At 44.5% G+C, this 24,406-nt stretch overlaps 1 protein-coding gene across 1 annotated transcript in view; it reads left to right on the top strand.

Annotated features, from left to right (window-relative positions):
- LOC137415474 (SEC31 homolog A, COPII component) overlaps positions 1–24,406 on the top strand; it is a 62,497-nt gene that overhangs the window by 16,740 nt on the left and 21,351 nt on the right. Inside the window, 9 exon segments of the mRNA XM_068101066.2 lie at positions 3,300–3,461; positions 8,203–8,355; positions 8,665–8,940; positions 13,628–13,702; positions 13,967–14,044; positions 15,442–15,541; positions 19,147–19,288; positions 19,290–19,323; positions 19,771–19,897. Of these exon segments, the coding sequence (XP_067957167.2) occupies positions 3,300–3,461; positions 8,203–8,355; positions 8,665–8,940; positions 13,628–13,702; positions 13,967–14,044; positions 15,442–15,541; positions 19,147–19,288; positions 19,290–19,323; positions 19,771–19,897 (1,147 nt within the window).

Genomic DNA, 24,406 nt, shown 5'->3' with positions numbered 1-24,406 from the left:
CAGGAGGAGGTGCTCCTATGGTTAAAATTTCCTGTCAATTGGACCAACGGTTGCAGAGAAAAACATTTTTATTCTGTGCGGACAAATGGACACAAATGCAATACCCTCTCCTCTGACGAGGGTAATAAATACACTAGGAAACAAGAACGGCACTCAGTAGAGAGCATACCTCCACCAGGTGAACAGTTTACGTTTTGTATCCCAGAGTAGATAGCGAAAGAGAGATGTGATGTGATGGGGGTGAGTTGCTTGAAGGATGAAGTGGGACAAATCGTTGTGGACCCAGATGGAATTAAAGGAACATAGAAGAGATATATGGAAATACTGTTGAATGCAGAGAATGAATGGGATGGCAACATCTTACTATAATTCACCAAATGTCTGTCCATCTGTTCGAAGGTACCGCAAAAACGGCTCAACCGATCGAAACGATATTTTGTGTGGGTAATCCTGGGATCTCCAGGAGTGAAATAGGCTATTTAGTTTTCCCAATTTCAGCTTTGGTCGCCAGTATTCTCAGGTTTGGACTCCCGCATAACATTCACGTTCGCATAACGTCCATTGTGACGATGTTCTCATTGTGACGATGTATGTGTTCACGGTAGTGTTTGACGTGACGGTGTGAACGTAATTTCGTAATGTTTTTCGTTTCGTAATCCTTTAATGAACGTTTAATTCCCTTCGATGTCCGGGGCCGCACGCGCGCTACACTGGACGGGCCAGCGTGTACCTTGCCCTTCGCCATCAGGCTCGGGTAAACCGCTGAGCCCTATCCGTGATGGGGACTGGGGCTTGAGACAGTGTCCTTCATTAAAAGTATAATAAACACTGTCTCTATCGATCTTGCCAAGGCCGTAACAGCCGCAACGTTTAATCTCTACATGAGAGAATTCCACATAGCTATTTGGGCGGTGAATACGCTAACAGATCGCTGTCTCCATCGATCTTGCCAAGGCCGTAACAGCTATCGGCTCAAAATCCTTTTAACTGTTGATTTGCTGCAGTAACACGTATCGGGAATTTGGTACACGTATCGGGAGTACGTACGACATAGCGATTGTGAACACTGTTATCGTTCACGATCACGATCATCACGATCATAGTGTATCAATCACGATTTGAAACACGATGGAATAATATTTACCGATATGAGCAGTGATGTGGCTTTTATTGAAATTCTAAAGATACTGTTTAGATTTTGATGACTTGCGTGTGATATGATTCAACGGATGTTTATATGAATCGTTTAAAATAAAAAACCTTCAATTTCTGATATTTTGCCTTTTCATTTGGGCTTCCCAATTGGAGCCCCGCCCGGAGGGCGGGTACCGTTGTAAGTAGAGAGTAACCCAGTTTTAGGACCGGCAGAGAAGATAACCGAGAAGGAAGTTGAGGAAGCGATAAAAGCAATGAAGAGTAGAAAAGCGGGAGGGCCGACGGGAGTTGTGGGAGATATGTTGAAGGCAGCGGGAAATTGGGGTGTGAAGAGAATGACAGAGATCTGCAATCTGGTGGTGAAAGAAGGCCGCATTCCAGTGGATTGGGAACTGAGTACCCTCGTCCCTCCATGCAAGGGGAAAGGTGACCCTCTGGACTGTGGCTCGTATCAAGCGATAAAGTTATTGGAGCATGGAATGAAGGTATTGCAAAGGGTGTTGGAGAGGAGGATAAGGAAAAAAGTGAAGATTGACGAAATGCAGTTTGGGTTTATGCCAGGAAGAGGAACGACAGACGTGCTTTTTATTGTGAAGCAGTTGCAGGAGAAGTACATGCAGAAGAGGAAGAAGTTGTTTCTTGGGTTTGTTGATCTGGAGAAAGCATTCGATCGGGTTCCACGTGAAGTCGTGACATGGGCATCGAGGAAGTTAGGAGTGGAGGAATGGTTGATCAGAGTAGTGATGGCAATGTACAAAAGAGTGCGCACAGCTGTAAGGACGAAGGACGGGAACAGTGGTGAGTTTGAGGTGAAGGTGGGAGTTCATCAGGGATCGGTACTAAGTCCGCTACTATTTGTAGCTGTGATGGAGGTGCTGGCTCGGAACGTAAAGGAGGGTTTACCTTACCGTGGGAGTTGTTGTATGCAGATGATCTGGTGTTGATTGTGAAAAGTATGGATGGACTGAAGGAGAAGATGAACAAGTGGAAGGAATGTAGAGAGACAAAAGGTCTGAAGGTTAATATCAGAAAAACGAAGGTGATGGCAAGTGGTAAAGCATGTGGTGAGGTGGAAAGAACTGGGAAGTGGCCATGTGCTGTGTGCAGGAAGGGTGTCGGAGTGAATTCCATTCGATGTACAATTTGCGCTGAGTGGGTTCATCAAAAATGTAGTGGTCTGAGAGGGTCATTAACCTGTGTGGTAGCTACATTCAAGTGTAAGGTGTGCACAGAGGGAGCTGCAGATGGAGGAAATGTTGAGTTGGATCTTGGAGACTGCGTGAAGCTGGAAGGTGGGAAAACATTTTGTTGCCTTGGAGACATGCTGAATGGAGAAGGTGGATCAGACTCGGCAACGGTTGCTCGAGTGAGATGTGCATGGAAGAAGTTTCGGGAACTGAGTGGCGTGCTGACGAGAAGGGGAGTGTCGTTGAAGCGAAGGGAAAGATGTATGCTGCATGTGTGAGAAGTGTTATGATTTATGGGAGCGAGACATGGGTAATGAACGTAGAGCAGCAACGAAGGCTGGAAAGGGTGGAAATTCGAATGGTTCAGTGGATGTGTGGAGTATCGTTGAGAGAGAGGAAGACAAATGATGAATTGCGAAAGATGATGGGAATAGAGCCTGTGATGGATGCTGTGAAGAGAAACAGTTTGAGATTGTTTGGTCATGTGTTGAGGAAGGATGAAAGTGACTGGTTGAGAAGAGTGATGAACAAATTTATTTGTTTATGGCGATTTATGGCGATTGATCGATAGTGTAAAATTTATTCTGTGTTAATAATGCCATTTGATAGGATTGGTACACATGCAGTATCAAGGAAATGATGTTGATATTCAAACCTTTTTCTCAATGTTCAGCACTGTAGATCCTAATTGCCGTTATTGCGTTAAGTAATAGACCTATGTCAAAGGGTGACCTATGTCTATGACCTATGACCTATGTCACAAAAATAAGTCACTTTTTTATTGTTGATTTGTGTCGTATTGCTTTCCCATTTCAGCATAGACTTAGTATGTTTATATTTTTTTCTTCACACAGTTTGAAGCTCATGGAAGAGGTGAAATTTATTTTTCATAAAAAATTTCCTCACTCACCTTGAACTTTCTTTTTTAAACTCCCATTTAACTCCCTTGTCTCACAGGTAGTGTACGAGCTTCCCACATCAACCCAATGGTGTTTTGATATCCAATGGTGTCCACGTAACCCAGCTCTGATTTCTGCTGCTTCTTTTGATGGCCGCCTTAGTATATACTCCGTCATGGGTGGAAGTCTCAGTGCTCAGTCCCAAAGCCAGGTGGACATGGTGAGGTCTTACATGAGTACTCAACTCCAGTTTGTCATATGGCATGTGTGGTTTGTTTTATCTATACCTACAAAAGGCAAAAATCTCTCTCTCTCTCCCCCTCTGTTTGTATGTGTTCTATGTACGGCCACATATTTTAAGCTACAAACTCCAAACTCATGCCTGAGCTCCCGTTTAGACAGAACACTCAGCACCAGAACCTATTGTCCCAGGAGATAACCCAAACGGTCTTTTTTTTATATATATATATAAAAGATTATAAAAGTATGTATGTATATATATATATATATATATGTATGTATGTATGTATATATATATATATATATCTATATATATATATCTATCTATATATATATATATATATATATATATATATATATGTATATGTATATATATGTGTGTTTATATATATATATATATGTGTGTTTACACAGACTTGGCATTTAATATGGAATTTTTTTTTTTCCTTGACTTGGGTTTACTTTCTGAACTCGGTATATCAATCTGGTGAGTTTATTTTACACTTTGGTGATTTATTTGTTAAAAGAACCATGTCACCGATTGTCTGTCGCAGCAAGAAGTCAACAACAGGATTATATCACAGGTGGCGTGGCAAAATGTACGGACAGGTGCATTTGACGATTGGCTTCACAGTCGGGTATACAAAGGTTGTTGCGTTCTGTATTTGTGGAAAACAACTGCTGCACGTCTCCAAAAGTTATTGCCGCGTCCTCTGGAGATGGTCCGTCAACTCGACAATGCTGTTTGTCATGGAGTGGTGGCTTTACGCCACTCCATGACACATGGAGTGGTGACCTGGTTGTTCTGAATGGAAACCTGAACCAGTTCAAGTACAGGGCCATTCTGGAAGAAACTTTGCTTCCATTTGCTCGTGCAGCCTTTCGAGGAAACTTTGTCTTCCAAGATGACAATACACGGCCTCATCGTGCTCGCATGATCCAACACTTTCTTGCTGACCGTGGTGTCGAGCATATGGAGTGGCCTGCCATGTCCCCGGATATGAATCCGATGGAGAACTTGTGGGCAGAATTAACACGTCAAATCGAACACTTGGACCAGCAGCCGACCTCTGTGCGTGAATTGCAGCAGACGGCATCACATCACATCACTGTCAACCCTCGACTCTGATTCTGCAACTGGTCCTGACGGCATTAGCCCACGGGTCCTAAAATCATGTTCTTCTGCTCTTTCACTCCCTCTTTCTGTTCTCTTCACCCTCTCTTTTGCTCAAGGTCATCTGCCATCTGCTTGGAAATCAGCCAACATCACCGCTTTGCACAAAAAAGGTGCAAAAACAGATCCCAGCAACTACAGACCAATCAGCCTTCTCCCAATTATCAGCAAAGTCATGGAATCCATCATTGCTTCAGATATGAAATCTTTCCTCTTCTCCAATGGCTTGATCTCTGATCATCAATTTGGTTTCAGACCTGGTCACTCTACTCTGGACATGCTGCTTCTGCTTTCTCAACAATGGATGGAGGTCCTCAACGCCAAACAGGAAATTAGAGCTGTCTCCCTTGACATTTCATGTGCCTTCGATACGGTCTGGCACCCTGCTCTGCTCACCAAACTCTCCTCCTTTGGTATCCATGGAAATCTCCACGCATGGCTGGCGGACTTCCTCTCTGGTCGTAGTCAACGTGTGGCCCTGAATGGGTTTCTCTCATCTCCTCTTCCTGTTCAGGCTGGAGTTCCACAAGGTAGTGTTCTGGGCCCTGTGCTTTTTCTGGTCTTCATCAATGATCTCTCTGACTCTCTTGAAAATCCTCTCTATCTCTTTGCTGACAAATCTACGCTCTGTCGCTCCATTCCTCATCCCTCAGTTCGGCAGTCTGCAGCCTCCTCACTCTCTGCAGACCTGGACAAAATCACAGACTGGGCAAACAAATGGAACTTGTCTTTCAATCCTGATAAATCTCACACTCTTACGATGTCTCTCCGAAAAGACCGACTGGAAAACCCTCCCATCCACTTTCTGAATAATCCTCTCCAAGAAGTTCTGTCACTCAAGCTTTTGGGTCTCACTATTTGCCATGATCTTTCCTGGGAAAACCACATTTCAAATCTGGCCTCCAAAGCCAGTCGCCGACTGGGCATCCTCCGTCGTGCGAAGTCCTTCCTTGGCACACCTGAGCTCCTCACCACATACAAGGCTTTCATCCGCAGCTCTATGGAATACTGCTCTCCCCTCTGGTCTGGTGCTCCTGCCTCACACCTAGCCCGTCTTCACGCTGTTGAAACCAAAGCGTTCAGAATCATTGGAATCTCCCGCGATGAAGCTAACTCCAAGGGCCTTTCACTCACTCACCGCAGGCAGGTTGGTGGTCTTTCCGTCTTCTACCGACTCCTCTCTGGCCTTGCCCCCCCAGCCCTCTCTGGGCTCTGTCCCCCAAATATTCCTACAGGTCGCACAAGATCTGCCTGCAACCCTCTTATGGTTAAACTGCCAAAATCAAGACTTTCTGCTCACCTTCGCAGAAAACTTTGCATTTGCATGCAAATCAGCCAACATCACCGCTTTGCACAAAAAAGGTGCAAAAACAGATCCCTCTGTTTACTTCAATCAAAACTTGATTCAATCAATCAATCAATCAATCAATCAATCAATTCAATCAAAATCAATCAAAACTTGATTCACCCCAGATCCACCTTGTTTGAAATTCCAAGCAAAGCAGAAAATTTGCTTTCCTCACCACATACAAGGCTTTCATCCGCAGCTCAATGGAATACTGTTCTCCCCTATGGGCTGGTGCTCCTGCCTCACACCTGGCTCGGCTTCACGCTGTTGAATCCAAAGCTTTCAAAATCATTGGAATCTCCCGCGATGAAGTTATCTCTGAGGGCCTTTCACTCACTCACCGCAGGCAGGTAGGTGGCCTTTCTGTCTTCTACCGACTCCTCTCCGGCCTTGCTCCCCCAGCTCTCTCTGTGCTCTGTCCCCCAAATATTCCTACAGGTCGCACAAGATCTGCCAGCAACCCTCTGATGGTTAAACTGCCGAAATCTCGGCTCTCTGCTCACCTTCACTCTTTAATTCCTCTTTTCTCCCGCCTGTGGAACAAACTCCCACACTCCCTTCAATCCCTCTCCTCCCTCCAGGTCTTTAAAACAGCTGTTCACCACCATCTCTTATCTTCCCCCATCCATAACCTTGATCTTTTCTACCCCCACGAATTCACCCCAGATCCACCTTGTTTGAAATTCCAACTTCTTTCCTGGAAATCCTGGCAGTGTCCATATGTTTATACCTCTCCCACCCCCCCCCCCCCTTCACATGCCTCCCCCCCTTCACATGCCTCCCCCCAAAGCCCTCTCCCTCCCACAGATCTCTCGATGTCTCCATGTCTCTCGGTCCCTGCTCTCAAATGTTGTGTTTGTGTCCTTCCCCCTCTCTCCCCATCTTGTCTACCGCTCCCGATGTTATTTGTTTTATGTGTCTGTTTGTCTTTCTGTGTGATTAATGTTCGCTCTTTCACGAGCCTCGATCTTGTATACAAAAAACAAAAACAAAAAAAAAAACCTTCACTCCTTCATTCCTCTTTTCTCCCGCCTCTGGAACAAACTCCCTCACTCTCTTCAATCCCACTGCACCCTCCAGGTCTTTAAAACAGCTGTTCACCACCATCTCTTATCCTCCCCCATCCAAAACCTTGATCTTTTCTACCCCCGCTAATTTCGGTCCCCTTGTGTTTTATACCTCTCCCCCCCGCCCTCCCCCTCCCACGCCTCCTGCCCCCAAGTCCTCTCCCTCCCACACTTCTCCCTGCTCTCAAATGTTGTGGTTGTGTGCTTCCCCTTCTCTCCCCATCTTGTCTTCCGCTCCCTCTTTTTGTGTGTTTTGTTTGTCTGGTTGATTTGTTTGTGAAATAAATGTTAGCTCTTTCACGAGCCTCGATTCAGTATACCACAACAACAACAACAACAAAACAAAAACAAACAAAAAAGGATTATTGTCACTGCATGGCAAGCGATTCCTGTCCAAACCTTGGCAAATCTCATGAACAGCATGCCTCGACGTGTACGTGCTCTCCTGAATGCTCGTGGGGGTTACACGAAGTACTGAACTGTAATTTTACTGTCCGTAATCCCAGTCATAATTTAGCTTTTGTTTTTGTTGAAAAAGAATTTGGCTAATGTGCAAAATAAAGAGATACTTCTGGAAAACGTACAGAAGTTTAACACAGTACTGTCCGTGAATTGAGTTCGATATCAGTTTACATAACTTTCAAGGATCTATTTATTTGCTTCGAAATGTCAAATGTGGTTTTTGTTTCTTTTAAAGGTCACATTAACAAAATCCAGAATAATTTCAACATAATTCCAATGAACTTTTGGTTCTAAGTCATCTTGAAAAGTAAGTTCACCCCCACATAAAAAATATTCCATATTAAATGCCAAGTCTGTGTGTGTGTGTGTGTGTGTGTGTGTGTGTGTGTGTGTGTGTGTGTGTGTGTGTGTGTGTGTGTGTGTGTGTGTGTGTGTGTGTGTGTATATATATATATATATGTATATATATATATATATATATATATATATATATATATATATATATATATATATATATATATATATATATGTATATATATATATATATGTATATATATATATATATGTATATATATATATATATGTATATATATGTATGTATATGTATATATATATTTCTTCCCCCCTCCATCTCCACATCCATGGTTTTTTTTTTTCTTTCCCTTGACAGATCTCCTCTTCCTTTGGAAATCTTGATCCCTTCGGTACTGGCCAGCCTTTGCCTCCCCTGCAGTTGCCCCAGCCACAAGTCCCAGCTGTCGCTGTTCTGCCATTGAAGAAGCCTCCTCGTTGGATCAGACGTCCTGTCGGGGCTTCATTTGCCGTGAGCTTCTGGTTGCATGGCACACAAACATTTAAGATATATTGTGTGTGTGTGTGTGTGTGTGTGTGTGTGTGTGTGTGTGTGTGTGTGTGTGTGTGTGTGTGTGTGTGTGTGTGTGTGTGTGTGTGTGTGTGTGTGTGTGTGTGTGTGTGTGTGTGTGTGTGTGTGTGTGTGTGTGTGTGTGTGTGTGTGTGTGTGTGTTGAAGTGTGTGTGTATATATATATATATATATATATTACACATACAAGGAAGTGAGTGCAGAAAACTTGTTTTATGGAAAACAACACAGTTCCTTCTTGTTTCTACAGTTTGGTGGACGTCTTGTCACATTTGGTCGTGATCAATCAAGTCTACAGCAGCATCAGCAATCTACTGCTGGATATCCCGCACAGGGCTCTACGCCTGGTGGACTTGCACAGTCTCACTATGTGTTTGTGAGCCAGGTTGTGACTGAGCCACTTCTGCTGCGCCGATCAGCCGAACTTCAAGCTGCCGAACACACTGGTCACCTGCGTGACTTTTGCCATGCGAAGGTTCAGGCTTCGGTCGACCCATTAGAAAAGGAAATCTGGAGCTTCCTGCAGGTGTGTGAGATTACTGAGCTAAAACAACACAAATGTGTGATGTTTGGTGGTTTATATGGTGTTTGTGTTTGTATGTATTTTATAGATGTACGTAGTCGTGTTCCGTACTTTCTATACAGCATGCGCATTCTAACAGTACGTACTTTGTAGATGCACTCACATTCTTAATACACATACCTATAGACGTGTTCACATTCTTAATGGTACATCCTTTGTTGATATACTCACATTGTAATAGTACGTACTTCATAGACTTACTGGGATTCAAATTATACATACTAGGGCATGCCCGTACTATATCTATATCTAAAATTATATCCCCCCCTCTATTTACATGAAATGGTTTGGTCCATGAAATGTTTTGGTCCATTCGCAACGCCAAAGCGAACGGCGAACGCTTTACATGAAATGGTTTCGTCCATGAAATGTTTTGGTCCATTCGCAACGCCAAAGCGAACGGCGAACGGCTTGCGAGTACAGTGACAATCCCCCCGGGGTTTTAATTAGTTTTAAAACGGAGCTTGGCAACCGCTGGCGTTCTTTAGCCGGCAGCTTCGCCCGCCCGAACGCCGTTACAGTACCTTCGACCGCGAGTTGCTCGGACTTCACTTGGCGGTCAGGCACTTCCGCCATCTGCTCGTGCGAGTACAGTGACAATCCCCCCCCCCCTCTATTTACATGAAATGGTTTTTATTAGTTTTAAAACATAGTTTAACGCCAACATAGCGCCAACATAGTTTGCAAACGTGAAATAAATGAATACGCTCTCAAATGTGCCATCCGAGGCAGAGTGTGTCCGCCACGTTCGGCACACGCGATAGCTCGCTGCTCTCTGATTGGTTGAATCGTTTTTTGGACATAGCTCGGTAAGTAATTGTCCGATTAATATGAAACCTTGAAAAGGCACATCCTCGGGTCCCCAGCAATATACCTGGCAAGTTTAAAGTATATCGGACCCGTGGTTGTCGAGAAACAGCGGTCACAGACAAACAAACGTACAAACGTACAAACGTACAAACGTACAAACAAACACACAGAGATCACTGGAATTATAGATAGATGTTATAATTGCACATCGGATTTTTATGTGAAAAAATAAAAAATATTTTTTCACATAAAACGGCTTTTCTGCGCACAAAAAAATTATTTTGCTATTTTCGGAGAAAAAAAATATTTCGCCCTTTTTCGGGAAAAATAAAATAAAATGCCATTTGTGGTCGAAAATGTCTGGCAACGCTAAAAAAAAAGTAGGGAATTTTTCGAAATTTTAAACCGATCGAAATTTTTAATCGATCGATCTCAAAAACAAAACGTTGCATCCACTTGCGTGCGTTGCGTCCCCAGCGTGTACAGCAGTGAGGCGGTGTACTACAGAGAGAGTGTACAAAGTGTGAACAAGTCTCCTATCAAGATGAGTGCTGCTCTTCGTGACAAGTGGCTGAAGGAATTCAACGCTGGCGGCGATGGGGCCACCTTCAAGTACGTGTCGAGTGACACGGCTTTCTGTCGAGCTTGTGAAAAGACTTTCCGGGCGAAGCAGAAGTCTGAGCTGGCCCAACATGTCCGAGGAGACCGCCACAAGAGCAACTTGGCCTTGAAGAAGAAGAGGACAGTCACGCAAGCCACCATGGAGGACTTTGGTGGCGGAAAGAGGCACAAGTGCGACGTCGTGGCTCAGGAGCTGTGCCAGGCCATGCTGGCCGCTGGCATCCCATGGTCGAAATTGGAAAACCCTGCCCTCCGGTCGTTCCTGGAGAAGCACATCACTCGCCAGATCCCCGATGAAAGCTGGATTCGAAAGCACTACCTCGACAAGTGCTAAGACGAGGCTTTAGCGGGGATTCGTGCCGACCTCGGACAGCAGCCCATCTGGCTGTCCGTCGACGAGACGACCGATTCGGCAGGTCAATATGTGGCCAACATCATCGCGGGACGCTTGTCCAAGGAGGGGTACTTTCATCCCCACCTCGTCCAGTGCATGTTTCTGGAGAAGACCAACTCCGGGGAGATCGTGCGCGCAGTCAATGACACGCTGCGCTATCTTTGGCCTGATTTCAAGCCGGAGTGCCTCAAGGTCCTCGTCAGCGACGCCGCCACCTATATGATCAAGGCCGGCCATGCCCTGAAGAAACTCTTCCCGGACTTGCTGCATGTGACTTGCGTTGCCCACGCGCTCCACCGTGTCTGCGAGACAGTCCGAGAAATGTTCAAGGACGTCAACGACCTGATTGCCACGACGAAGGTGTTCGTCAAAGCCCCGTCGCGTGTTGTCCTTTGGAAGGAGCAGCAGCCCAATCTTTCTCTCCCCCCGGAGCCCATTCTGACTCGGTGGGGGACGTGGATCGACGCCGCGGTGTTTTACGCCGAGCACTTCGAGGCCGTCAAGGACATTGTGGACCAGCTGAACGATGACGACGCGATGGCAATCCGGAGTGCCAAGGACCTGTTCGGAAAGGAGAAGCACATCACTCGCCAGATCCCCGATGAAAGCTGGATTCGAAAGCACTACCTCGACAAGTGCTACGACGAGGCCTTAGCGGGGATTCGTGCCGACCTCGGACAGCAGCCCATCTGGCTGTCCGTCGACGAGACGACCGATTCGGCAGGTCAATATTGACGTCAAACGATGACGACGCGATGGCAATCCGGAGTGCCAAGGACCTGTTCGGAAAGGCGGACATCAAGCTCAGTTTGGTCTTCTTAAATGCACACGTGTCGTTCATCCCGAAGATCCTTAAGCAGCTGGAGGAGGCCGGCATGGAGCTGGCCAAGGCCTTCCGGCTCCTTGATCAGGCCAAGGAGGAGCTCGAAAAGATCCGAGCCTGCCGTAAGGAGATCCTGCTCACCAAGTTCAAGGCGGTGCTGCAGTGCAATCCCGACATTGGTGTGCTGAGGACAGTGGCTTTGATCCTGGATGGAGATCAGCACGGATCTGAGGTTGGTGTGCCGGCTGGAGTCAAGCTTGCCGACATCCCCCTCTTGAGGTACTGCCCCATCGTCAGCGTCGACGTGGAAAGGTCCTTCTCCGTCGACAGAAACATCCTCACCGACCGCCGACACCGCCTCACCAAGGAGAACATTACCAAGATAATGATTTCAAACACCTACTTTAACCGTTCCTAAAAGGGTCTTGTCAATTTCTTCTAGTCCTCTACTTATCAAACAATGCGGTTGCAATAAAGGTACCTGAACGTCATTTTTTACCTGTTTACTAGCCCAGAGTGCTTAATGTTGTGCAGGAAAAAGCTTACCATTTTTTGTTCTTTTTTTGACTGATTTCTGAAAAACTTGGTAATAATAAAAAATGAATAAAACGGGGGAAAAAAATATTTCGGGATTTTTTCACATAAAAAAAAAATCCGCTTTTCAAAACATAAAAGGCCTATTTTCTTAACATAAAAATCCGTAGTCTAGTTATAATCCTGTGTGACAGGCTTGCGCTATTGAATGTTCTTTTATTCTCGGGCACATATTACCTTCTGCAAGTATTATGTATGCACTTTATCTGAATAAGGATTTTGGCATTGTTGGAATTGCTAGTAAATATTGACTTGATTAAGTTCGCTTGACTCGCGACAAATTGACTCACAGGAAAATGACTCACTAGGTGATAACTGCAATGGCACTCTGTATGGAGAGCATACCTCCGCCAGGCTGAACAGTTCACGTTTTGTATCCCACTGATAGCCTGATCTGGATCCGGACCTGAACCAAAATTCGATCAGCTTGTTCTTGTCATATACCCATCTCATCCACCAAGTTGTGTCCATAACTTTTGGAGATATCCTGTTCACAGGCAGACAAACAGTCAGGGGGAAAACATAACCTCCATCAATCCTCGTTGGTGGAGGTAAAAAGGAATCAACCTGACAGTGAGGCAGTGGAACAACAATTTGCCATAAGCAAGGAAAGTAATGACTTGTAAAGGAAGAGAGAGAGAGAAAGCAGGGGAGGAAACATAGTAACCTGCAAATAAGAGGGTTTGATTATGTTGGGTTCGGTAAGGTTATGGGGTCAGAAAAATATTGTGGGTAGGGGATGAGGATGGTTGTGCGCACAAGAGATTGTCATGCGCACAAGAGATGGCAGTGCACTACCTGCTTGGAGCCCTGGTGGGTAGGGAGGAATTGAACAGTCTCGGGAAGGAATTTCCACTAACAGGGTAAAAGAGGAACAAAGCTGTTGAGATGTGAATTTAACCTGAATTTTGTGAGTTTAACTAGGCTGGGTTTACCTGAATAACACGTATATTCCCGTGTAGCTTGAGAGGGAGAGAGAGACAGTGAGAGACAGTGAGAGACAGTGAGAGACAGTGAGAGACAGTGAGAGACAGAGACAGACAGACAGAGAGACAGAGACAAAGGGAGACAAAAGCAGACAGAGCAAGTTGTTGTTCAGCCTTATTGCAGGATATTCCAATTGTGTTGAGAGCTTTGGATTCCGCAGAATCCAGAAGAGGTAGTTGTGATGCTGGCGTGTCAGCACATAAGGGAGAGCAGAACTACAATGAACAATGGATAAAAGCTTTGTTGTTGGCTGTGAGTAGTTCTGGTTTTGTTTTGACTCACTAATTTTGATGCAAAACATAGAATTAAATACGTATTCATTTTGGTCTAAAAATGGTATTATTTTTTTACAATGACAAACATTTGCGCTCGTGTGTTGTCTTGCAATGTCCACCTGTCAGGTTAACCTTGAACCAGATCCAAGAAGCAAGTTTCTGAAGTTGATTGGGTACAACCCTGATGAGCTGGCTAAAGAGGTAAATCAGTTGGGACACCTGGGCATATAGCGCTCCACTTGGCCCAACTGTCCAATTTTACTATTGAGTTTATTAGTGTTGTGCATTTTGCAAGTGCGGCATCTTTCCTGTACTCATGCTCTTTGTTATTTTTAGACATTTTATCTCTGGTCACATTGTTCTTCTGTATCTCTTATTATCTATGCTGCTGCCTGCTGGCGTGCGGAAGAGTCAAAGATTTGCCTTTTTTAATCCAGCGCTGTCTGTGCTATGCCTTCCCGTCAGATATCTGCTGCACAGAGTGTAACTTCAGTGGGGAATGGAACCAACATGGCTGAAACCACCCAGAAAGAAGCATCAGAGGTACAGTAATGTCCGATAAAGACCGGTCTCGGACGGATTGCCGATCGAGCTTACACTTCGAGGCGTTCAGTCAAAAATATAGCGGAGAATACACGCGTGAGTGAGGGCGAAGAGCTTACCTTCACGGGTCCCACCGGACGTCTTTGAACCTGCAATGATTAATTCCAGCCGACACAGGATTTAAAATGTACAAAAATACCGGCTTTATTGAAGAAATGCCGGTAACAAAATAACGCATGGCAAAACTAAGATTCCTAAATGGGACGTCCCCATACAGACTCGTATATCACACAAAGGGAAAAAATAATTGGTGAAAATAAATGTGTGTATGTTTTTAGGTACTTAGCTCTGAGCGTCTCCTGAACCCCCTTGGGAATCGTCAAAACCCCTGCGTCCTTGGCAGGAACAGCACAGGCCTCCGTGCACAGTCCGCTCGCGGGAAACACATGCCTCGGTCCGCAGTCTGTGCATTGGAAACCGCAGGCCTCGGTCCACAGTTCGCTCCTCCTCACGATCGTCAAAACCTCCAATGTCCCGAGCGCGAGAGCGCTATGAACTGTGACTGCACGGCACCAATGTTCCAACGCAAGAGGAGGGAAAGTGTCAGAACATGACCGTTTGTTGAGACTGTCCCACCGCAAGAGAGAAAATGTCGGGGAAAGCGTTCTTTTGTACTCAAGGCTCTGACGTCATCCGATGCTGCCGTGCCTGCTCCTATCAGCCAGTCCCTCTCTTCGTTGCTCGACAAATCTCACCAATTGCTGCTCTCCGGGGCTTGGGCTCCCGGACCTGCCTGCTTGATGTTGTCACCCGTTGGTTGTCACCCGTTGGTGGTCTCATCGTTGGTGCTCAAAGTCCTGTTTCCAGTTAGCTTTTATTTAGTAAATTTTGATGCGCAGATGCGCTGTTCTGGCATTTTGCCTGGCGTTGTGTGTGTTTGTGTAGCATTATCATAAGGAACAGAGGGGAAATACCAGAGGCAATTACATACAGGGGATTCATTACCCATAATCCCTAACTAATTAACATAACCCCACCCCTCATGGGGATACTTATACACTTACACGACATACGGTCTACCGGATCCATACTTATGTACATGGGGGTTCTTCTTCTTCTTCTTCCCGACATATGCAGCATGGTAATCTATACACTTCTACCTGGACTAAGGTAATCATTTCCGACCCCCCCCCCTCCCCCCCCCCCCACAAACGTAACAGTACTTAACATTTGCAGTAACTCGATTGTTTTGGCAAGCATTGCAGCCATTTGCATTAATTATGACAATCTCCACAGCTGTTCTTATTTAGGCCATTGCATTTATTAGGCCAATTGATTTGCTCAGCATGTTCAGCGAAGACAACTGAAGTAAAACCTCGTCCTTTTGTGATTTACAGGAAGGCCTGTTTAATGAGACCTCTACGAGCAAAGATGACGCCGATGAACCAGCCGTTATTGCCCCGGAACGGCTTGCTCTCGAGATACCCGTTTCTTCTGGTAGGGATGGGCATATCGACAATATGTGACGAATATGCAGAATGGTATACATACATTTTGCTCCATTATGCAAAAATGCATTTATCCCTCGCATATTTTTATGGGTTATTTTATTCTTATGATTAAGATGTAAGTATCTGTCACAGGATATATATTTTTTTGTACAGATTAGTGGGAAGCTGAGATCTACCACTTTTGAATTTTGTCAATGTTTAAAAGCATTTACTACTACATTTTCTATATATGGATATCTGGAGGAGGAAATGAATCTTTTATATTTGGTGGATTATAATTTCTAGTTATGTGATACAATCTGATGCTTTCAAAGATGTTTGCAGCTGAAGTGAAGTGCATTCTTGATGGCCCACTGACAAAAAGCAGAGTTGTTTACCATGCAAATTAATTTCACTTTCTGCTGATTTTGTCCTTTTTGCCTCATTCTCAAAGTCTCAAAGTCTCAATTGATCAATTTGCTTGTCATGAACAATGTAATCTATTATGCCAATTTTTGTCCACATAGTTACACATTTTCGAGGAATTTGATCTCCCTTGTTCCCCATTAAGCCGTTGATCTTTTAATCCATCTGCACATCAAGTTTTAACCTTCCTTAATCTGCAGTCAGAGGTTTTGTGTGTGTGTGTGTGTGTGTGTGTGTGTGTGTGTGTGTGTGTGTGTGTGTGTGTGTGTGTGTGTGCGTGTGAGTGAACATTACATTCCCAGACTAGGAATGGAACCCAGGTCCTCTGTTTTATTTTTTTTCTCTTCCAATTTTCCCAAACGTATAATCTTTCCGTCACTGCTTCCAGGGGCACTCACTGCCAACCATAGGAGACCAATGGCCTGCTCATGAGAGGGTCTTGCTCCAATGGAGGGACAAATCCATGTCCGCTATTATAAACAACACTGGGGGCATAGTAACACAATTATATGAATGAACAAGATTATAAATAATTAATTAACATGTGGGAAAATTGCACGCCCAGACCAGGAATCGCACCCAGGTTCTCTAGTGAACCGAACCTGTGCTCTGCCATTTTAGCTATCTGGGCGACCCTGCCAACCATAGTCCAGGTCCAGGTCGAGGAACTTCAATAATCGTTTTCGTAGGACTCCCGACTGCTTAAAAACAACGGTCATGCTTCCTGGTTGTGATTGGTGGGTGAAATGCAATGTGTGAATGTGGCAGATGGCACTAGTGGGTTCCAGATACGATCTGGTGTCCTCAGCAATCACAGTTAGAGCTGTATCATTAACCTGTATATACTGTATGCAATTTAAATTTTAAAAAGGCTCCTTTGGCTAAACAGTTGCATAGGGTCCGCCTATTGGATATGCGCTTAGCAGGGCTACAGGCATGTCTGAGCTCTGCTCCACGCGGACGAGGGCCAACAAGCCTGAAACACATGTCTGTGGATGTTCCTCTCCTGGATAGACTGGTTTACAAAATAGAGAATTAAATTATTTTCTGCAGTACAACATACTGGGAAGATATGTTGAACTGCAGAAGATATTGTCGCGCGAATCCCTCGGTTAATACCGCAGGATCGCGGATGACCGAACGGGCTTTAACTGAGGCGACGATCAATTCGGATTCGACTATAAAAGCATGGGTGGAAGAAGGAAGAGGAAGAAGCGGCAAGTGCTTACCTGTAGCGATCCGACGGCAGCTCCGATCCTGGAGGAAATGAACTCAAACGGGAATCCGGGGTAAAATGTACAAAAATAACAGGTTTATTCCGCGGAACCCGATACAAATAAACGCGACGATAAAACCTAATTCTAAGTTGGGACATCCCCACACAGACTTCAAATACGAGACAACGGTAGAATGAATAAAAGAAATGTCTCGTCGTTTACTGGTGAATGCGAGCTTATCTGTCTGGCAGTGTAGCGTCATCAGGAATCGACGGCTCCGATGTCGGCGGGAAGCAGGCCTCGATGCGCCCCTGTTCGCGCACCATCAGGCTTCACCGAGCACCGAGCTTGCCAGGCTCCACCTGCAAGCCTCGTTCATAGCACCAAGCCTCGCTCTAAGCGCACCAAGCACCAAGAGCACCGAGCACCAAGACAAACCCAGGGAAGACGTCAACGACCACCAGGGAAGACGACGATCGAACACACCGAAGCACAAGCACCTGTGTAGAACCCAGAATGAAGAATGCAGAGCGAAGAGCGATCTCCAAGAGTCCAGCGCAGAGAGCAAAAAGCCCGCGAGCGAGACGTTTTGTCACTCGCCCTGTGATGTCAGTTCTGGCGCATTCCCAATCCGTTCTGCCCTTCTTTGTGATCTTTTCGCGCCTTCCCCAGTCACCCCCGCTTGTCCTCCAACTAGCGACCTATTTCTAAATGGGCGTTTGGCGCACACCGCCCTGATTGGCTGAATGTTCGCGACTTCCACCTCAACCAATCACACGTTCCCTGGCCATGGCTATTGCTTGCCTTACACGATGTTTGACGCCCACGCCGGCGTTGTACGCGGCCGCTTCCTGCTTGTCTTTCCTGTAAGTCTTTTTGTAAGGGAGGGGATTTAATTAATGTGTGCACTAAGGGACCTATCTAAGTGTCTATATGAGTGCATTGCCATAATGGACACTGGGTTGGCGACAGAGGGGACGACAAACGAGGGAATTTTACCCATAATCCCTGTACTAATTAGCATTCCCTGCCCCCTCGCGGCGGGGACACAGATACACACTTATACCGACATCCGGGCTAAACATAGAACTTATTACAGGTAGATTCCCTGTCACGACAGTCGAGTACCTACCTATGTAGATCTACCTGGCTCGAGATATTCCTCTATCCCCTGACATAACAATATGTTGTATGGTATTGGCTGCAGTACAACATACTGGGTAGTATGGGGCTGTAGCCAGGCTAAGCCAATGCCTAATAGGTGAAGCATATGCAATTGTTTAGCTGGAAGAGCCCTTTTTAAATTTCAATTGTTCTTGGTTACCCCTAGTACTGTTTTGTGGACCACAGACAGGTTGATGTGTGGCAGGCATTTCCTGTTGGTCAGGATGCATCATACAGCAATAGCTGGCATGGCACTTGCTTCTTACACCCATTGCAGTAACAGGGTCTGATTTCATCTCTCTCTCTCTCTCTCTCTGTCTCTCTCTCTGTCTATCTCTCTGTCTGTCTCTCTCTCTCTCTCTCTCTCTCTCTCTCTCTCTCTCTCTCTCTCTCTCTCTCTCTGTCTCTCTCTCTCTCTCTCTCTCTCTCTCTCTCTCTCTCTCTCTCTCTCTGTCTCTCTCTCTGTCTCTCTCTCTCTCTCTCTCTCTCTCTCTCTCTCTCTCTCTCTCTCTCTCTGTCTCTCTCTCTGTCTCTCTCTCTCTCTCTCTCTCTCTCTCTCTCTCTCTCTCTCTCTCTCTCTCTCTCTCTCTCTCTCTCTCTCTCTCTCTCTCTCTCTCTCTCTCTGTCTCTGTCTCTGTCTCTGTCTCTGTCTCTGTCTCTCTCTCTCTCTCTCTCTCTCTCTCTCTCTCTCTCTCTCTCTCTCTCTCTCTCTCTCTCTCTCTCTAACAAATAGCCCTTCGCCGCAGACACAGTTGTTATTACCTTTCTGCCATCGAGTCATCCATATCGTCTTATTCCTTTGCAGATGTTGATGGGCTTATTGGCCAATCCCTGCTTGTGGGTGATTTTGAAGCTGCTGTGGAACTTTGCCTTGGTGATTGTCGATATGCTGATGCCATCATCCTGGCAGTTGCTGGCGGTGCCGAGCTACTTGAGCGAACTCAAGAGCTATTTTGACAAGAGCAGCGGCATTGTTTCTCGCGTATGCCATGAGTCATTGTAAAGATATCTGCAACTTGACTATCAGTGGGGGGAGTAAGATTGGGTTGTTACCATGTTACCTTCCCCCCCAACCCCTCTGTGCATGCATTTCCCCATCTTGTGTATGCATAGACTCCCTCCCCCCACCCTTTTCCTGTATGAACATGCTATATCCCACTTTCATACTGTGTGTGTGTGTGTGTGTGTGTGTGTGTGTGTGTGTGTGTGTGTGTGTGTGTGTGTGTGTGTGTGTGTGTGTGTGTGTGTGTGTGTGTGTGTGTGTGTGTGTGTGTGTGTGTGTGTGTGTGTGTGTGTGTGTGTGTGTGTGTGTGTGTGTGTATAGATATATACAGTATATAGATATATATATAGATATATATATATATAGATATATATATATATATATATATAGATATATATAGTAATATTGCGTGTCTTTTATGCACAGCTTATCTCGAAGGTGGTTTCTCGTGACTGGTACACTATTATCAACACGTGTAAGCTGGACAGCTGGAAGGAGGCGCTGGCGGTTGTGTTGACTTACACCAAACCTGAGGAGTTTTCTGAGCTATGCAGTGCGTATCACACTCGACCACCTATCTCATGCAATGAAATACTTTATTCACCTATCAAACAAACATATGCACTCATTGGCACTCGGTAATGCGTACACTTGGTGGTTCCTGGCACATGGTTATCGAGAGATTAGAAGGATGAAGAAATGTAGGTGAGCATCCAGTTCAGACATGGTGAGGGAAACGGTGTGGGTTTCTGGGAGGACCTTTAGCACAGAGGGAAGAAAGGACAGGTGGAGTGAACCAAGAGGTCAGACGTTAAAACAGAGTCCACCAATCTGCTTATGACGTGTAATCACTCTCGCTTTCTTTTTATCTTCAAGTTGTGCCATTTTATTCTGTTCCCCACCTGCATTTAAAATATAGTACTTCCATCCACTCTGTAAATCACTTTTAACGTTTTCACTACTTCTTTCTGTAATTTCCATGTTATTACCTCTGTTACCGTAGATGGATGGATGATTTGTATTCACCCCCAATGTTTGTCTTTCTGTTTGTCTGTGAGCAGGATATCTCAAAAAGTTCTGGACGGATTCGGACAAAACTTGGTGGACCCGTTGGGTGCAGGGGTCCCAGCCCTCCTATTTTTCCTATTTATTCCTACTTTTTAATAGGATCCTATAAATCTCCTATTTTTTGGTGGAAATTCCTATTTTTCCTATTTTTTAACCCTCAATGTTCCAAAATTTAAATTGATATATTAATTAGTAGAATTTCTGTATCTAAGCGTCAGAACAGACATTCCTATACCAATCGTCAGCCATGGAATTGCTTTCTGGGTCCATAATCGCAAGACAAATTTCCAAAACGACTTTAAGCTCAAATCCCCGAAGAACATATGTCTGTTTGTCTTTTTCTCGAAAACCGTTTGTTCGATCGATTTCACAAGTGGTGAGTGCATTTTTGAGGACTCAACAAAGTGCAGTGTTGAGGAAAAATTGAGTATGCAGTGATGACGTCACAAATAAATACTGTACGAAGTGGAGGCATGTCGTTTACACCATGGTGTAAAGTACGTGTTGTTATTGATCTCGACTGGAAATGATATGTATATCTTATGTATATTATGTTATTGTTATTTTTGACTTTGTCCTAATATTAAGTATATCCTTCCAAACAATTGTTTTACCTTTATGATTCGTGCTTCATGCTATTCAGTAACAGAATTATAAAAGATAAAATGAGATGAAAATAATATAACTATGTTTATCACGCATTTCTCTTGGATTATCTCATATACTTTGTGAAGAATGACTGAATGATACCTTGACCATTATCATTGTCCTTTGTCTTATTTCAAAAGTTCAGCTGAGCTCAATTTTTAAGGTTTGTACTTTACTTAGAGTAACAAAACCAACTGTGAACTTTGCGGTTATTCAGTTATTACTAACAACCTTTCCCTAAAGATTCTACCTGAAATTGAACTTTTCTACTAATTTGCTAAACATTGACATTTGATACTACATGTTTAACTCAATCTTTCGCTTATTACAATGAGATTGTATTTTGCCTAAAACTAATAGTATTTGGCAAAGAACTAATTCAATCGACAATTCACACATTTCATCATTTAATTGCAGATAATAAAGAAGGACCACGACACAAAATAGGGATTACAACTTAATTCTGTATACTTTCGTGTGGTAGTTGCATATTCAGCTTTTAACAAAATTACAGTAGAATTAAAATTTACATACGCAATGCTGCACAATAGGTAATGCAAGCAATGTAGGACAATAAAAAAACAAACAAACAAAAAACAATAAAGACTGTTAAAGTCTTGTTGTTTCATAATCTTCTGAAGATAGTACAACAACAATACCAAAGATACATAATTGAATTGTCATCGCTTAGCTTGAACTCAGATTAGTGTTCAAGCTATTCAGCAGTGGAGAAAATGCAATTATCGGGTGGTAAACATGTTAGGACATGTTATTTATCATCTTTCTTGTTTCAGGTATAATCTGCAGACCGGTAAGAAATTTGTTGATTTGCCTTTAAATTACTTTGTTTGTTCTCATTATTTTACTAACTTATGTTTCAGTTTTGAAAAAAAAAACTGTTTGGTTCACAGTTCTTTCCACTTCATGCGTTAACAGGTTAGGATTTTCTATGCTAATTCATTTAATCTTATCTCATATTTGTTTTCTTTTTGACAGGTATACTCCCAGCAGTATAATGCCTGGTGGGAGAACTAAATTTAACCCAGAGTGGTTGAAAAGTGGACATGGATGTAGGCTTTCTGACTGGTGTCAGCCTAGCAAGTCCTCAGTGTTCTCAGCTTACTGCTCGTTGTGCCATTCGGAAGTGAGGTGTGACAATCAGGGTGTGAAACAACTGACACAACATGCCCAAAACAAAGGGCACCTGAAGCGTGCGAAGGAACTGCTGGGTGGGTCACAGACGTTGCTGACATTCGTTCAACCATCAACTTCATCTGCTTCAGCATCAGGGTCAGCTTCTACAGATGAGCCAAGTCGTGCAGCTTTAGTCTGTATGTCCAAAAAAGACGCTATTACAAAAGCAGAACTTCTATGGACATTGAAAGTTGTTCGTTCGAATCTGAGCTACTCTTCCTGTGACGGTTTGAAGGATCTTCTGCAGGCAATGTTTCCTGGTGTTATCCCGGATGGTTTCTCAATGAGCTCATCGAAAGTTTCATATCTCATTAGCGAAGCCACAGGTCCTTATTTTCAGGACATGATAGTCACTGATGTTAAGAATTCAGCTTCTGGCTTCAGCCTCATGTATGATGAAACCACCAATAAACAGAACTTGAAGCAACTAGAAATCCGTGTACGCTATTGGTCTGATGCCGAGGAACAGATATTAGTATTTCACCTCAAAACTTACCTCATGGGTCATGCAACTGGAGAAGATTTGTCCAGGAAAATAATCTCTGCCTTGGATGAATCGAAACTGCAGCTTCAGGATATTATCATGCTCGGCAGTGATGGGCCTAATGTGAGCACCACTGTGTGGAGACAGATTGACAAAGCCATTCTCGACAACAGGGGCCCTGGTCTCCTTGATGTAGGGACATGTACTCTCCATACAGTACACAATGCTTTTGCCAAAGGACTTGCAGAGTACTGTGGAAACCTAACTGAGCTTGCAGTGGACATTTTCTACTGGTTCAAAGGCTCTGCTGCTAGATCTGTTGATTTTCAAGACATTCAGCATAAATTGGGTGCTGTTCCAAAAAAGCCTTTGAAGCATGTCGAGTGCAGGTGGTTGACACTGGGACCTGCAGTGGAGCGGCTGATAGAGATCTGGGAATCTCTCAAAGAGTATTTCTTGGTATTTCTTCCAAAGCAGCAGCCAAAGGACATGTTTAAACCCAGGTACAAAAGAATCAAAACAGAACTACAGCGACCGGAAATAAAAGCTCAACTGCATTTCCTGAAGTTTTTGGCAGCAACATTTGCAGAGTTCCTCACCTTCTTCCAGTCAGAGCAACCACTTGTGCACATTCTATATGACAAACTCCATGACCTGCTCAAAAAACTGATCAGAAGAATTATGAAGACTCCTTCAGTTGATGCTGTGAAAGACATCTCAAACCTTGATGTTTCCATTGTTGCAAACCAGCTGGAGAATGAATCCATGGGTGTGGGAGAGGATACCCGACGGTGTATCGCTAAGTTGAAAGTCTCTGAGAGGGAAAGGATGTATCTTGGGATGAGGAAGTGCTACCAGGCAGCCATAGTACACCTACAAAAGAAGCTTCCATTGACAAACAAAATCCTGAAGAATGCCAGATGTCTGCAGCCACAAAACAGGACTGCTGCATGGTCTCTTGAATCAGCCAAGAGCCTGTCCAGACAGCTGAAGAGGAATATTGACAGTGACAGCATTGCAGATGAATGGAAGGTGTACCAAGAGGAAGCCATTCCTACTGACTGGTCCCAGGAAACACAGGAGAATGAAGAAGAAGTCTGCATGAAGAGAGTGGACAGTTACTGGGGAAAAGTGTTGGCTTTAAAAGGCTGTACGGGAAACTGTAAATTCCCCCAAGTGAGACAAATGATAAGGATTGTCCTTGCACTGTCTCACGGAAACAGTGACGTGGAACGCGCGTTCTCAATCAGTGGGAAAAGTGTCACCAAGGAGAGAGTTAGTCTGAGCGAGGCATCAATCAATGGTCTCCGTGCAACAATGGATGGCATGAGATTGTATGGTGACCGGCCCGAAATGGTCCCAGTCACAAAGGGACTCCTCTCGTTAGGACGTTCTGCTCACATGCACTATATGCAGAGACTTGAAGAAGAACGAAAAGCCAAGGAAGATGAACAGAAAGCCAGGGAGAAAACCAGGCAAGAGAAAGAAGAAAGAGAGAGAACAGCTAAGATTGCTGTAGAGAAGGCAGCGGAGCTGTCTCGTAAGAGCGAGGACTTGAAGAAAACAGAGAAATCTCTGGCAGCAAAAGAGTCATCTCAGCAGATGTCACTGACTGTTAGCAACAGTCTGCTTGATCAAGCAAATAAAAAGCTTAAGGTGGCGCTTAAG

This window comes from Myxine glutinosa, chromosome 4 (assembly GCF_964187855.1).
Source record: "Myxine glutinosa chromosome 4, kmMyxGlut1.1, whole genome shotgun sequence".
NCBI lineage: Eukaryota > Metazoa > Chordata > Myxini > Myxiniformes > Myxinidae > Myxine > Myxine glutinosa.
Note: the sequence above shows the minus strand (reverse complement) of the source record. Positions and strands in the feature narration are given on the sequence as shown.